At 38.4% G+C, this 14,288-nt stretch overlaps 1 protein-coding gene across 1 annotated transcript; it reads left to right on the top strand.

Moving 5' to 3' along the window:
* Positions 1 to 112: 112 nt before the first annotated feature.
* LOC114726724 (mediator of RNA polymerase II transcription subunit 12-like) lies at positions 113 to 13,388 on the top strand. The gene is given in 14 exon segments (XM_028913406.1): positions 113 to 265; positions 1,627 to 1,809; positions 2,401 to 2,460; positions 2,689 to 2,794; positions 3,605 to 3,673; positions 3,766 to 3,819; positions 3,958 to 4,065; positions 4,576 to 4,725; positions 4,823 to 5,170; positions 5,280 to 7,656; positions 7,659 to 7,680; positions 8,383 to 10,986; positions 11,516 to 11,840; positions 12,551 to 13,388. Coding segments are annotated over 13 exon segments (6,783 nt in total). The 5' UTR covers positions 113 to 265; positions 1,627 to 1,684; the 3' UTR covers positions 12,986 to 13,388.
* Positions 13,389 to 14,288: the final 900 nt, after the last annotated feature.

Here is a 14,288-nt window from a genome sequence, read left to right as displayed (position 1 = left end):
TAACATGATTTTATGAGGTCAAAATTGGAATACAGAAAAGATAATCATAATGTTTGATAATTACTAGATCCAACCCCTTCGCCCTTTAATCCATCACGCAGAAGAAACAGAAGAAGCACCATCGTCGTCATCAGCAAAGCTGAGAGTCAAAGCCCTCATAGCTTGCGACCCTCCATCTCGGTGGCAACTCGTTTCCCTCTCTTACTTTCTCTATCCACAGTGCATTTCGTCTCTCTCTCTCTCAGGGCTCGAAATTTCTCACGAGGTATGTCCAGCTTTTCCTTATGTTAAATCTTATTACCGTTATTTTTCGAAAGCTCTTAGGTTTTGCGGTATTGCCAATCAAAACCCTAGCTTTATTCACGTCAAAGGCCCAATTTTCAGCTTCACAGTTAGCTCTCGTGCGCATTTATCAAGTTGAAGAATTAGAATTCGTAGAAAACCCTAGTTTTGGATCGTGCTTTGGAGTTCTAATTCCGGCGGTTATTTTGCTTTTGATTTGATTTATTTCGTTGCGTGATGATGTTTCCAGAATTTGTGGGCATCTTGGATTCAATAGTAAGTTGAAATTAATTGGTAGATTAAGTCAGTGGGTTTTTTTCCAATTTGTTTCACACCTGAATAAGTTTCTTTTTGTGCTTTAGCTACTTCAAACGTAATATAAACTACTTGGTGATATAAGCGTGAGGGAATAAGTTTCAATCGAGGTTATTGTATCATGGGTTTTGGACGTATGTACCTGGATCGGGGGCGTTTTGATTGATTTATGCTGCTTTCTATTGTCGCTTGTAATTTACTTGCCAGGATATGGGCTGGAGTTATAAATCCTGGCATTTCCAAAATGCAGGGCGTGAAGTTCAAAATTTTAGTTTAATGGTGGCGCCGTCTCTTACAAGTATTATTTAAGTGTTATAATTCCTCTGAGATAGATAATAATCGAAGGTTTTAACTCTATATGATTATACTTCATGTCCGTATCCACTCTAGTATTTCGTTAACTAAGTTGTTGGGGGTTCCCGTATTTTCATTTGCATGACAGATATGGGACATGCGGGGATATATTTATCTAATCGTGAATGTCTTCATATTTTTCTTGGAAGTGCATTTGGATTTACATGGACCATGGACTTATATTTCAACATAAAAATATTAAATTTCTTAATTAAAATGTCAACTTTTTCCGTTTATTCTCCACAATGGCGTTCGGGCTAGGTTATTATGCTGTTGAAGCAGGACTCACTTTGGGGGAGAGTTTGAGGTTTTAATTTTCCTGAGATTTTTAATTTTGAAAGTTAAGGCACCATTTATCTCTTTCTCTTTTTCGGAGGACACGGTACAAGCTTATGAATTGCTCACTCTGGATGCACGTTTCTTGATATTTCGTAATTCGTAGTGGTTCTTCTTCTGGTCCATACGTTATGCCCCATGCCTGGGATATGTTATCTCTGAGTACATTCTATAGCAGTTAAAGGATATCCAGTGACACAGATTCAAAACTTAAGGTTATTTTCTTTAATTAAGGGTTGTTCCTTGGCTACTGTGATTTGCATGCTTTGTTTTTTGTAGCCTGCGCAACTTGGTTTTTTGTTGAAAAGAACTTAAGACATTGTCAATGGTGCTTTATAGCTATCCAACTGCTTGTGTTTTGATGCTGGGGGCAGTATGCTGGTGATAGTTGGGGGAAATGCAAAGGTATCATGCTGGCAGCTGCACTAGTGCAGTTAATAACAGTGGAATTGGTGGGCCTTCAGCTAGGGACACTGGAAGATCTGAATCATCTTTACCAGCTAACTACTTGATCAGTTCAAGGTATTCTTCTCTGTCTCCTTGAGATCTTATTGCCAATTTTTTTCTTCTTCTCCTAGTTATTATGATAATATTTAATATTTAATTCTTCTCGCAACTTCTGATTTTTTCCCCTTTATTCTTTACCAATCAGAATGTTTCAATTTGTTTTTTTTATTTCTTGTTCTTATTAACTGTATAAGAATCCCATCTCAGTTTACTAAATTGTCTACTTTTGATTATATGCGATGGATGCAGAAAAGTTTCATTTTTGTTTTGTTTCTTTTCTTTTTTTTTTTTGAGTGAAAAGCTCTTTCATTTTATTGAAGTTTAATCCAAAGCCAGCTACTAAAACATGTGATCCTTGGGTTCAGTCAGCCAACCGACTAAGAGTATGCAGATTATAAATCTCTGTGTTTTAAGCTAATTGGTTAAATGCTAAGGATGACAGTTGTAGTTCATTTCTGACTTTGACTTAATATTGCTAATAACTTTAATTTCTGATTTTCTTTGTTTGATACATAGTAATAAAATAGTTTACTAATTTTGATAGCTATCCGTATTAGTGACCTAATGCGTCCAATTCCTCTCGACACCCTTGTTTTGTATGTGCAGGCGTCAACCACAGCTAGCCCCATACAAATTGAGGTGCGATAAAGAGCCGTTAAACTCTAGGTAATCCCTGATACCAGAGCAGCTGTTTTTAATGTATTGTTCAATTTTAGTTCATAGATTTTGATCATTCTATGCTTCACTTCTTGTATATTTGGATTTTGTTAATTTTCACTCTGAAGCGTATAGCTCACAGTTGTTCAACTTTGTAGCTACTATTAATTTTTCTTGCATTTATATCATCCTCGATGTATCAAATTTGAATATTAAACGTCAATATTTGAATCTCAGACTTGGGCCACCAGATTTTTTCCCCCAAACACCAAATTGCCCTGAGGAGACTCTAACAAGAGAATATGTGCAATCTGGATATAGAGAGACAATTGAGAGCCTTGAGGTAGAATGATGAAACTTCTCTTTGGTTTATTCTGTTTTGGTTGTATTAGTAGCAGATTTGACAATGCACGTTTTGTTTATACACATCCAATGATTATTTCATGGAGTTTTGAATTTATTGGGAGCGCTCCTGACCGTCCTTTTATTATATTGTACTATTTTTTGTTGAATGTATTTAGTATATATTGAAGTCATAATATATTGGCATTTCTTCTTTCTTTGCTTTGCATTTCCTCCAAACACCCTTTTCTGATTTATTCTGAAAGAGTGGTAGATGCATGCCTCAAACTTTTCTAATTCTTGTTTTCTTGCAATTTACTCCTTGCAATTCTTTTATAATATTGAAGCAGCCGTGGTATATTCAAGTTTTAATGTGTCCTTCTTTATTTCATTTTTCTGGTCCCCAGGCAATGCTACTTGTAACTTCACACTTCAATTAAAGCACTGCATTGTGGCAGCATCATTTTTTATTCAAAAGCCATATGTTGTGATGTTGTGTTCACTTGTTCTTGTTTTGAGAAGATGATTTTTTTGTAATTTAATTTCTTCGGGTGAAAAGATGATCTTGTTTTATTTGATCTGTAGTGGTATTGGTTAGATTGTTGTTACGTGTAGAATTAGATTTCTTTTTAACTTTTTCTGTCAACCGATTGTTGTTCATGATAGTTGAAGCAGTGGTACAGTCTGCATTCTTCGCTTCTAGCTTTATTTGATGAATGATTGATAATCAAGTCTTAAGAATACTTTGAAATTTAATATCCTTTTCCTGATTTCCTGTTGTCTAACGTTGGGATGCTTTCTGAGTCATCAGGAAGCAAGAGAAATTTCACTGAACCAGGTTGCAAACTTTAACAAGACAATTGTTCTAAATTGCAAAGAGGTAAATCTGTTATCTCGGTCACGTATTCGTGCTCATTCTATTTATTTTTGTTTTTAAGGAAAAAAAATAATTTGAGTCCATCTTCTTGCCAGGCCATTAGAAAACGCCTGAGGGCCATCAATGAATCTCGTGTTCAAAAGCGGAAGGTAAAAATTTTTATTCTGCTTCTGTTATGCTTGCTGAAAATATGCTGCAACAATAAGTCAATTGTGTACTCTTTTTTTTTTTTTTTTGGGTCTTCTGTGAAGTTTAGTGGATATGACTCATAGTGCTTACTATGGCAGGCTGGTCAAGTCTATGGTGTTGCTCTTTCAGGATCACATCTCACTAAGCCTGGTGTTTTCCCTGAACTAAGGCCATGTAGTGAAGACTTGCGGAAGAAATGGATTGAGGTATATGCAATTTGTAATTAGAAAAGTTACGATGCTGACTTACTTAGCTAGGCATCATCCATGTTATTTGGCCCTAGTTGACTCAGGCTGTCGACTTTAGGGACTAATCAAGGAGTGAGAGCTGAAAGATTTACCACCAAATATTTATGAGGAGAATAATATCCTGGTAAAATGCTTGCATGGATGGTTTGGGCCTCTTCTTGGGATGGGCCAAAATAAAACATTAAAAAAATATGAATCCTTCCATGTCAAACATTCGGAATGGTAATATCTTAAATATATGCTGAGCAGTCTAGGTCTATCTATTTGCCTATTTACGAACTTAAAACAATCCTTGTCCTGTAAGTTTCTGTAACAAATTGATTGAGCTCTCACTCGAGGATGATATGCCTGTCAATTCCTTGAGTGTTTTCACCAATCTTATTTGATTGTTGTCTTGTTTTAGTACATTGATGGTACAGCTATTGCTATTGTTTCAATAACTTAAACTCCTTGCATTTTTTGTTCCAGGGCTTATCTCAACAGCACAAACGATTACGTTCTTTGGCTGATCATGTTCCTCATGGTTATAAGAAGAAATCACTTCTAGAAGTTCTTATCAAGAATAATGTTCCATTACTGAGGGCAACCTGGTTTATTAAAGTAACTTACCTCAACCAGGTGGGGATACGTCAGTGTTGGGGTATATCCAAAGTACCATTTCCCAAAGTACTGTTCCTTTTAATAATGGAACCTAGGTTGTGGTTGAATTTTGCAGGTTCGGCCTGGATCTGCCTCATTATCTTCAGGGACTGCTGATAAAACTCAGCTGACTCGTTCTGAGCATTGGACTAAAGATGTTGTTGATTACCTGCAATCTCTTCTGGATGAATTCTTCTCAAAAAATGCTTCTCATTTTGCTCCTAATAGTCGGGATCGATCACCACAAATTCCTTATGCTGGTTCGCTGCAACACAGAATTGATTCATTATCATCTTTTTCTGATTCTGATGAGCCATCTTTACATTTTAAATGGTGGTATGTTGTGCGGCTTCTGCAATGGCATCACACTGAAGGGCTGATTCTTCCCTCTCTTGTCATTGATTGGGTTTTGACTCAATTAAAGGTATTAATCTTTGGACAATCAGTCGTGTGGTCTTGCTCTTTTGCGTATAAGTGATTTTAAAGGTTTTATTCTGTGAGGTTTTGATTTATGACATTTCTGTTCCTTTCAGGAAAAACAAATGCATGAGATTTTACAGCTGCTATTGCCTATTATTTATGGCTTTTTAGAAACCATTGTTCAATCTCAAGCATATGTACGCAGTCTTGCTGGAATAGCACTTCGCATCATTCGTGATCCTGCACCCGGTGGATCAGATCTAGTTGACAATTCTCGGAGGGCATATACAACGTCTGCTCTGATTGAGATGCTTCGGTATTTAATTCTTGCAGCACCAGATACTTTTGTTGCTTTAGATTGCTTTCCTTTACCATCCTGTGTGCTTTCGCATACAGTAAATGATGGGAATTTTCTACTGAAGACATCTGAAGTGGCGGGAAAGGTAAAAAGTAGTTCAGAAGATGCTGCATTTATGTTTAGAAGTAAAGGACTTGATGCGCAATATCAATCATTGGCATTTAGCCATGTTATTACATCCATTCAAAAGCATGCAGGAGATCTTGTGAAAGCTGCAAACCCAGGCTATCCTGGTTACTGTCTAGCTAAGGCTGCTCAAGTTTTGGATAAGTCCCTTATGTTAGGTGATATACATGGAGCCTATAAGTTACTCTTTGAAGACCTTTATGATGGGGTTGCATCTGAAGGGTGGATTTCGAAAGTCAGCCCTTGCTTAAGGTTATCACTCAAGTGGATCGGGACTGTGAATATGTCACTCATTCATTCTGTGTTTTTCCTCTGTGAGTGGGCAACATGTGATTTCAGGGATTTTCGGGGTGCTCCCCTATGTGACATCAAGTTCACAGGCAGGAAAGATCTTTCTCAAGTGCATATAGCAGTTAGGATTTTAAAGATGAATATGAGGGATATGCGGAATCGTCCAAGGCGAAAGAATGAAAGCATTCATGGAGTCAGCAACTTAGCAAAATGTTCTGGACAGCAGAGTACCCAGACTTTTATGGCTAACGTGTCAAAAGTAAAATCCAAATCAAAAAACGGATACAGTAGTAGAAGTCCGTCGCTTATGTTTGAAAGCCCAGGTCCCCTACATGATGTTATAGTTTGTTGGATCGATCAGCATGTGGTCCATAAAGGTGAAGGTCTCAAACGACTTCATTTGTTCATAGTGGAGCTCATACGGGCAGGTATATTTTACCCCTTGGCATATGTACGCCAGCTAATAGTGAGTGGGATCATGGATATGAATGTGAATGTGGTTGACCTAGAGAGACAGAAGAGACACTACCGAATCCTGAAGCAACTTCCTGGCCAGTTTCTGCGTGATGCATTGGAAGAATCAGGCCTAGTTGAGGAGCCGCATCTTGTGGAAGCTTTGCAAATCTACTCAAATGAACGGCGCCTTATGCTTCATTCTCCTCTTAGCGATCACTTTAATGACAATAATGGTGCTGGTTCATCTGGTCTAAAGAAAAAATTTTCAGATTCCACAAAGGATGGAGCTTCTATAGGTCCAATTGATCACTGGAAAAATGTACCTTCTAAACTGTCTTCAAAAAATATAAAAAATAACATTGATATTGAAGAACTGAAAGAAGCCATCTCAATGCTGCTACACTTACCTGGTAGCTTTTCTAATTTGAGCTCTGTGGGATCAGATGACTCTCAAGGGAGTGTTAAAAGACCTATTGGGTCTCCTCAGAGCAAGAGTGATCCGGGGGAAGTTACACCTGGGTGTGAAGAATGCAGAAAGGCAAAGAGACAAAAATTAAGCGAGGAAAGAAATTCATTTGGTCAAGGTCATTCTCCCGTTCTATCTGATGATGAAGATACATGGTGGGTGAAGAAGGGGCTGAAGTCCTTGGAGTCTCTGAAAGTTGATCAACCACTTAAACCAATCAAGCAGGTTACTAAAAGTCGCCAAAAGACTGTGCGCAAAACCCAGAGTCTTGCACAATTGGCTGCTGCTAGAATTGAGGGTAGCCAAGGAGCATCTACTAGTCATGTCTGTGATAACAGAGTCAGTTGCCCTCACCACAGAACTGCCAATGAGGGTGACAGCTCAAAGTCAGTGGATGGAAATCGAACAAGTCGATGTGGGGATATAGTTTCAGTAGGGAAAACACTAAAAAGGCTTCGCTTTGTTGAGAGAAGATCAGTAACAGTTTGGTTGATGACTGTAGTTAGGCGTCTCATAGAAGAGACTGAGAAAAATGTTGGCAAGGTTGGCCAGTTTGGTAGGCCTTTTGCTGTTGTGGATGATCGGAGTTCAATACGGTGGAAACTTGGTGAGGATGAACTTTCTGCTATAATTTATCTGATGGATATCTCGGATGATTTAGTATCAGCTGTCAAGTTCCTCCTCTGGTTGCTGCCTAAGGTTGTCATTAGCCCCAGTTCTACTATTCCTAGTGGCAGGAATGTTCTGATGCTGCCAAGGAATGTGGAAAACCAAGTTTGTGAGGTGGGAGAGGCTTTTTGCTATCATCACTGCGAAGGTTTGTGCTTTTTTAATTTCAATTATATAGTTTTTGTTTGTTAGATGTGCCCACTTTTGCTATATTGGCAAGTTCAACATGTGAATTCCATTCTATTCCTCATCTCATTTCTGCATATTTGATGTTGTATCGCCTTCTAATGGCTTAGCCTCCTATTTCTGAAATATAGATATAGATGATCTAAACAGCCTCTTTTTGCCAATAACTTGTTGAGACTTATAATGGATCTATTATGTATTATGTATTTTGGTTCAATTATATTTTTTGTTGAAAGTACCTAACTTAGTATTTCTTGCCATCCTCCTTTTTAATCTTGAGTAAATGTGGGCAGCTTCAACAAAACCTGTATTACTTTGACTGCTGCTTAGGCTTGCTCAAATGACTTGAACTATTATATTGGTAAAATGGAATGGGCGGGTTTAGTTTTAAAAATAAAATGTTAGTGGTCTAGGTTTGCTTAGTGTCTTATAAGGTTTCCACAACTTCCTTTGAGCTTGTACCACACTTTTACCTTACATTGAATCTTGTTCTTTATTATGTTCTTGTTTTCTGTCCTTTTTAGACAAGATAAAACTATTTCTTATTTTGTAAAATATTATTGAACCAGTGGTTCATAAACAACTTGCTTTTGCTTCTCTTATTATTGTGTTGGACTGTTTCCTTGTTAATTAAGATGATTGTCATGCATTATCTTTGGTCCAGGTATGAAAACATTCTAGCTGCAGCAGATCTTATTCCTGAAGCTTTGTCAGCTGCTATGCATCGTGCTGCTGCTATCGTAGCATCCAATGGGAGAATTTCAGGTTCAGGAGCACTACCCTTTTCTCGTTATTTGTTGAAAAAATATGGTAGTGTGAGTGGCGTCATTGAGTGGGAGAAAAATTTTAAGGCAACATGTGATAAGAGGCTTTCCTCTGAACTTGAGTCTGGACGGTTAGTGGATGCGGAGTTGGGGATTCCACTTGGAGTACCAGCAGGAGTTGAGGACCTTGATGATTTTTTCCGTCAAAAGATTAGTGGTGGACGGTTATCCAGAGTAGGTTTGGGTATGAGAGACATTGTGCAGCGTCATGTTGAAGAGGCAATTCACTATCTTTTCGGGAAAGAGAGGAAAGTATTTGCTTCTAGCACTTCAAAAGGTCCTGCTGTTGAAAAATGGGATAATGGATATCAGACTGCTCAACAAATAGTTGTGGGTCTGGTTGATTGCATAAGGCAGACTGGTGGTGCTGCACAAGAAGGGGATCCTTCTTTGGTCTCTTCAGCTGTTTCTGCCATTGTTGGTAGTGTTGCAAAAATGCCTGATTTTTCAGCAGGCAGTAATCATTCAAGTAGTACATCGGCTACTACTTCCTTGAACTATGCCAGATGCATTTTGCGGATGCATATTATTTGCCTTTGTTTGCTTAAGGAAGCCCTTGGAGAGCGCCAAAGCCGTGTATTTGAAATTGCACTTGCTACAGAAGCTTTCACTGCTCTTGCTGGTTCTGGTAAAGCATCCCGAGGTCAGTTTCAAATGTCTTCTGAAGTCCATGACACCAATACTAGTATTTCAAATGATGTACAAATTAATTCTAATAAAGTCGTGGTTGGTAAAGCAACAAAAATTGCTGCGGTTTCTGCACTTGTTGTTGGTGCAATTATATATGGTGTTACCAGCTTGGAAAGAATGGTAACAATTCTAAAATTAAAGGAGGGGCTGGATGTAGTACAATTTGCAAGAAGTACAAGATCTAATTCTAATGGGAATGCACGTTCAGTTGGGGCTTTTAAAGTTGATGGTTCGATTGAACTTTATGTTCATTGGTTTAGATTGCTTGTTGGGAACTGCAGAACCGTTTGTGAAGGATTAGTGGTGGAACTCTTGGGTGAGCCTTCTATTATAGCTCTTTTAAGGATGCAGCGAATGCTCCCTTTAAGCTTGGTCTTTCCACCTGCCTACTCAATATTTGCCTTTGTTATGTGGCGGCCTTTCATTCTGAATGCTAATATTGCAGTCCGTGAAGACATGAATCAACTGTATCAGTCTCTTACAATGGCCATGAATGATGCAGTGAAACATTTGCCTTTTCGAGAAGTATGTTTGAGAGACAGTCAGGGTCTTTATGATCTCATGGCTGCAGATTCAAGTGATGCTGAATTTGCAAATTTGCTTGAGTCAAATGGCTCTGATATGCATTTGAAGTCTAAGGCCTTCATTCCTCTCCGTGCCAGGCTTTTTCTGAATGCCATCATTGATTGTAAGATGTTACAATCTATGTTTACACAGGAGGATGGGAGCCGGATTTCTGGTCATGGCGAGTCTAAAATTCGGTTCAATGATAGTGAATCAAAGCTGCAGGATAAGCTTGTGAATGTTTTAGATAGCTTGCAACCTGCTAAATTTCACTGGCAGTGGGTGGAACTCAGGCTGCTTCTTAATGAACAAGCCCTCATTGAAAAACTTGAGACACACGACATGTCCTTGGCCAATGCTATACAGCGATCCTCACCTAGTTCAGAGAAGGCTGCTTCTGCTTCTGAAAATGAGAGCAATTTTATAATAATTATACTCACAAGGTTATTGGTCAGACCTGATGCTGCACCCCTTTTCTCAGAGTTGGTCCATCTTTTTGGCAGATCACTGGAGGATTCAATGTTGTTGCAGGCAAAATGGTTTCTTGGAGGTCCAGATGTGCTTTTTGGTCGGAAGACAATAAGACAAAGGCTAAACAATATTGCTGAGAGTAAAGGCCTTTCTGTTAAAACCCAGTTTTGGGAGCCCTGGGGATGGTGTAGTCCTGGTAGTGATTCATTTACTAATAAGGGGGACAAAAAGAAATTTGAAGCTGCTTGTCTTGAAGAAGGAGAAGTTGTTGAAGAGGGAATGGACTTGAAAAGGACCCTAAAGGGGCTCTCTCATGGAAATGATTCAGAGAACTTGAGCATAATTCAGCAGCATGTGACTGAAAGGGCTCTTATTGGGTTGATACTTCCTTGCATTGATCAAATCTCTGAAGAATCTCGCAATTCCTTTGCAAATGATTTGATCAAGCAGTTGTATAATATTGAGCAACAAATAACTGCAGTTACTCGTGGGCCGAGTAAGCCAGCCGGAAGTACTCCTTCTGGAATTGAAGGTCAAACAAATAAAGTAAATAGCCGCAAGAATATGAGAGGTGGCAGCCCTGGGTTAGGAAGGCGACCAGCAGCTGCTACAGTATCTGCTACAGATTCTGCTCCACCTTCCGCTGCAGCATTACGTGCTTCAATGTCATTACGTTTGCAATTACTCATGAGATTTCTTCCCATTCTTTGCACAGATAGGTAATTTATGAGTAGATTTATTATCTTCCCAGGCTTTTCCTATGCTATTTTTGAGATAGCTGTCTTGTTTCCTGAATTGTTATTACTATTGCTGTTCTATAGTTATGTTTGCAGCAGAGTGAAATAGGAATAGTCTTGGATGATGTTTAGCATGTTATATATCTGGAAAGTGTTTAGTGATCTGGCCTTCTGTATCTTAACCCATTTGCTGTTATAGATGTGGGTACCCTTTCTCAGTTTGTTAAATGCAATGTGGTTTTTCTAACATGTTGATAAGATACCTGCATGCTGCAATATGATGTGTTTGAGCTGTCAGACTGATGATAATAGATTTTTCCTTCTATCATAGTTCATAATGGTTCTGAGAACTCTTTTTTGGTGTTGGAAATGGTAGCTAACTTGGTTGTGGCCTGTGTAATTTTGAGATTATGAAATACTTGTAGCATACAAAATATCTATAGTTGGGTGAACTGTCCTATTTTAGAACGATGAATTCAATTTATCTGAGTTCATATATTGAATTTTGCAGGGAGCCATCTGTGCGGAATATGAGAAACTCACTTGCCTCTGTAATTCTTCGTCTTCTCTGTAATCGGGTCGTGCATGAGGATGCTGACATTTTGGTGGATGCCATGCATTCTTCTCTTCTGAAGAGGGAAGTGGAATCACCTTCTGAAGCTGCTTTGGTAGATTTTTCTGTTGATGGTTTGTTTGATCGTTTGTTGCTGGTTTTGCATGCACTGTTGAGTGATTGCCTTCCCAGTTGGCTCAAGTCAAAACCTTCCTCGAAGACAACTAATGAACCTATCAGGGATTTTTCTGGTTCTGATCGAGAATTGCTGGAGACTTTGCAGGTTGGGTATTCTAGTGAATGAATTTACTGCTTTTGCATTCAGTGGCCATTATTAAGGCATTTTGGCCATATTTGAGTTTTATTTAATGCTAATTTCATCTTTTCATAGAAAACTGCCAAGAAATTGCGGAGTGTTGGGGAGTGAATTTAAACTAAATATATGATGACTCATTGTGAAGTTACTATAATATTTGGGTGCTTTTGACCTTAAACTGGTTGAATGGGGACCCAAATATAGGCAACTTTCAAGTTTTTGCAAAATAAAATCAACAATGTGGGAACAAAGTATTTCACGATGTTATCTCAAGTAGGTTGGTGTATATAAGTTAAGGTCTCATGTTTGAGGAAGTTAATATAATTTCATAATAGAAAGCATGGAATCCAACTTTAATATTGCAAACTAAAGGAAATGTCTCTAATTTTGATTCTCCCTAGGAAGTTGATCATACTCAAACTTTGTGAAGAATGAACTTTCCTTGTTAATGATTAGTTGCAATACAAGGTTGCTCGAATCGTACAGCAGTACAGCGCCACATGGTGGATGGCAGGATTTTCATTTTTATCATTGCTTCCATGACTTAGTAATTGCTCTAAGATAAGGATTTTCCCCCCCCCCTTCTCCCAACTGATCGCATCAGTCTCATATGTGAAGGATGAAGTTAATCAGGTGAAAGTTTCGTTGCACATCTAATGCTCTATTCTTGCCTGCAGAATGAACTTGATCGGATGCAATTGCCAGATGCTATCAGGTGGCGAATCCAAGCTGCTATGCCAGTCCTTCTTCCCTCTCTGCGGTGCTCTTTGTCCTGCCAGCCACCATCTGTCCCAATTTCTGCTACTGTTTCTCTCCAACCAGGTGTTGCAAATTCTGGGTTTAGTTCCAACAGTTCGAATGTACCTCAGAAGAATTTGATTCCATCATCAAGAAGTGTAGTTAACACATCAGGGAAGTTGAAACAACAGGACAATGACTTTGAAGTTGACCCTTGGACACTGTTAGAAGATGGTGCTGGACTCAGCCCGTCTACTAGTAATACTGCTAGTGGTGACCATGTTAGTCTTCGAGCTGCTGGTTGGCTTAAAGGGGCCATAAGGATGCGACGAACAGATTTAACATACATTGGTGCGGTGGATGATGATAGTTAATTTGACATGATTTTTAATTGGTTTGGCTCTGGAGAAACCCCTCAGGCATGTGCACTCGATTTTCCATTATCTATGATGCATGCATTACTGGCATGAAGATGCCGTTTTGTGCTTGCCCTTCGCAGCTTGAAGAAGGAAGGTTGAGGGGTTAGATTATTTGGAAGAAACGGGTAAAATGGTGGGTCCTTTGTTGAAAAGGAAAAGCGAAGGCAATGATTTTGAGCCAGCCCGTTCTGCCGATGGCCGGTTGACTACTAACCTGTTGATCATCCCCTTCTGACTTGCTCTAATGGCACGGTTTTGGGAGATTTGGTGTATATATAGGGATATGATTTTTTTTTCCCACTTTTTATCTATTGATCTGGGCAATATATCTCAAGTAATATCTCCTGTTTCGTGCCCATGTTTCCATGCACGTTCATCTGCTGTTGCTTCTTTCTATATTTTTGTTATTATTAATTATGTGCTTGATGGAGCATGAAATGTAGCATTCCTTTGTTCAATGGCAAGTCTTGTGTAATATTTTTGCCCAGAAAACCAAAGAATCATGGCGGCTTATTTCAGCTCGCATTTATGAAGTTATTTTTTTTCGGGTAGACTTTAATCGTTCTGGTTGCAGTTTTCTAACACTAATATGATATGCTCCTTCTGGTGCTTACAAGACAAATTTATTTATTTTACACACAAAATTAGTTGATAGTTGATGTTTTAAAATTTCTTTTCTGCTTTTTCATAAACACTTTTCGTTGAATGTTTTTCTCTCACTCACTTGATGTTTTAAAGTTTCTTTTCTGCTTTTTTATAAACGCTCTTCATTGAAATTTTTTTTTCTCTCACTCACTTTCTAAATCAAGACCTCTTTAATCTCTAAATTAAAACAACTTTGGCTATTCTTTAAAATGATTTTGTCTAGAATTTGCATAGAGTTTTATAAATGAGAATTTCAAGATCTTTTAAAAGATGTTTATGCAACGGAATGGGAGGAGTATCGTTGATTCTCCTTGAATACTTCGCCAAATTCTAGTATCCCATTGCGGGCCTAAAAAAAAAAATTGCTGATATCCACGCAAGGGAGTAAGGAGATATAGTTATGGCGGTTTCTTAACAGGAGAAAATATGTAGGAAAGGTATTTGTTTAAGGAAAAACACAAGAAACACTATCAGATGAGTGACAGTTGTCGTAAATGTTTGCGGAAGATGATTCGCCGTGTTTATGAAGATTTATTTATTAGGAACAGCAACCAAAAACACTACTATTTTGCAAAGTCTTCGAGGGAACTGTCAAACTTTGTTTTTTTTTTTA

The sequence above is a fragment of the Neltuma alba genome, unplaced genomic scaffold (genome assembly GCF_004799145.2).
Source record: "Neltuma alba isolate B1F8T4 unplaced genomic scaffold, ASM479914v2 tig00012402_pilon, whole genome shotgun sequence".
Taxonomy (NCBI): domain Eukaryota; kingdom Viridiplantae; phylum Streptophyta; class Magnoliopsida; order Fabales; family Fabaceae; genus Neltuma; species Neltuma alba.
The sequence above is the reverse complement of the archived record's forward strand: the minus strand, read 5'-3'. Positions and strand labels throughout refer to the sequence as shown.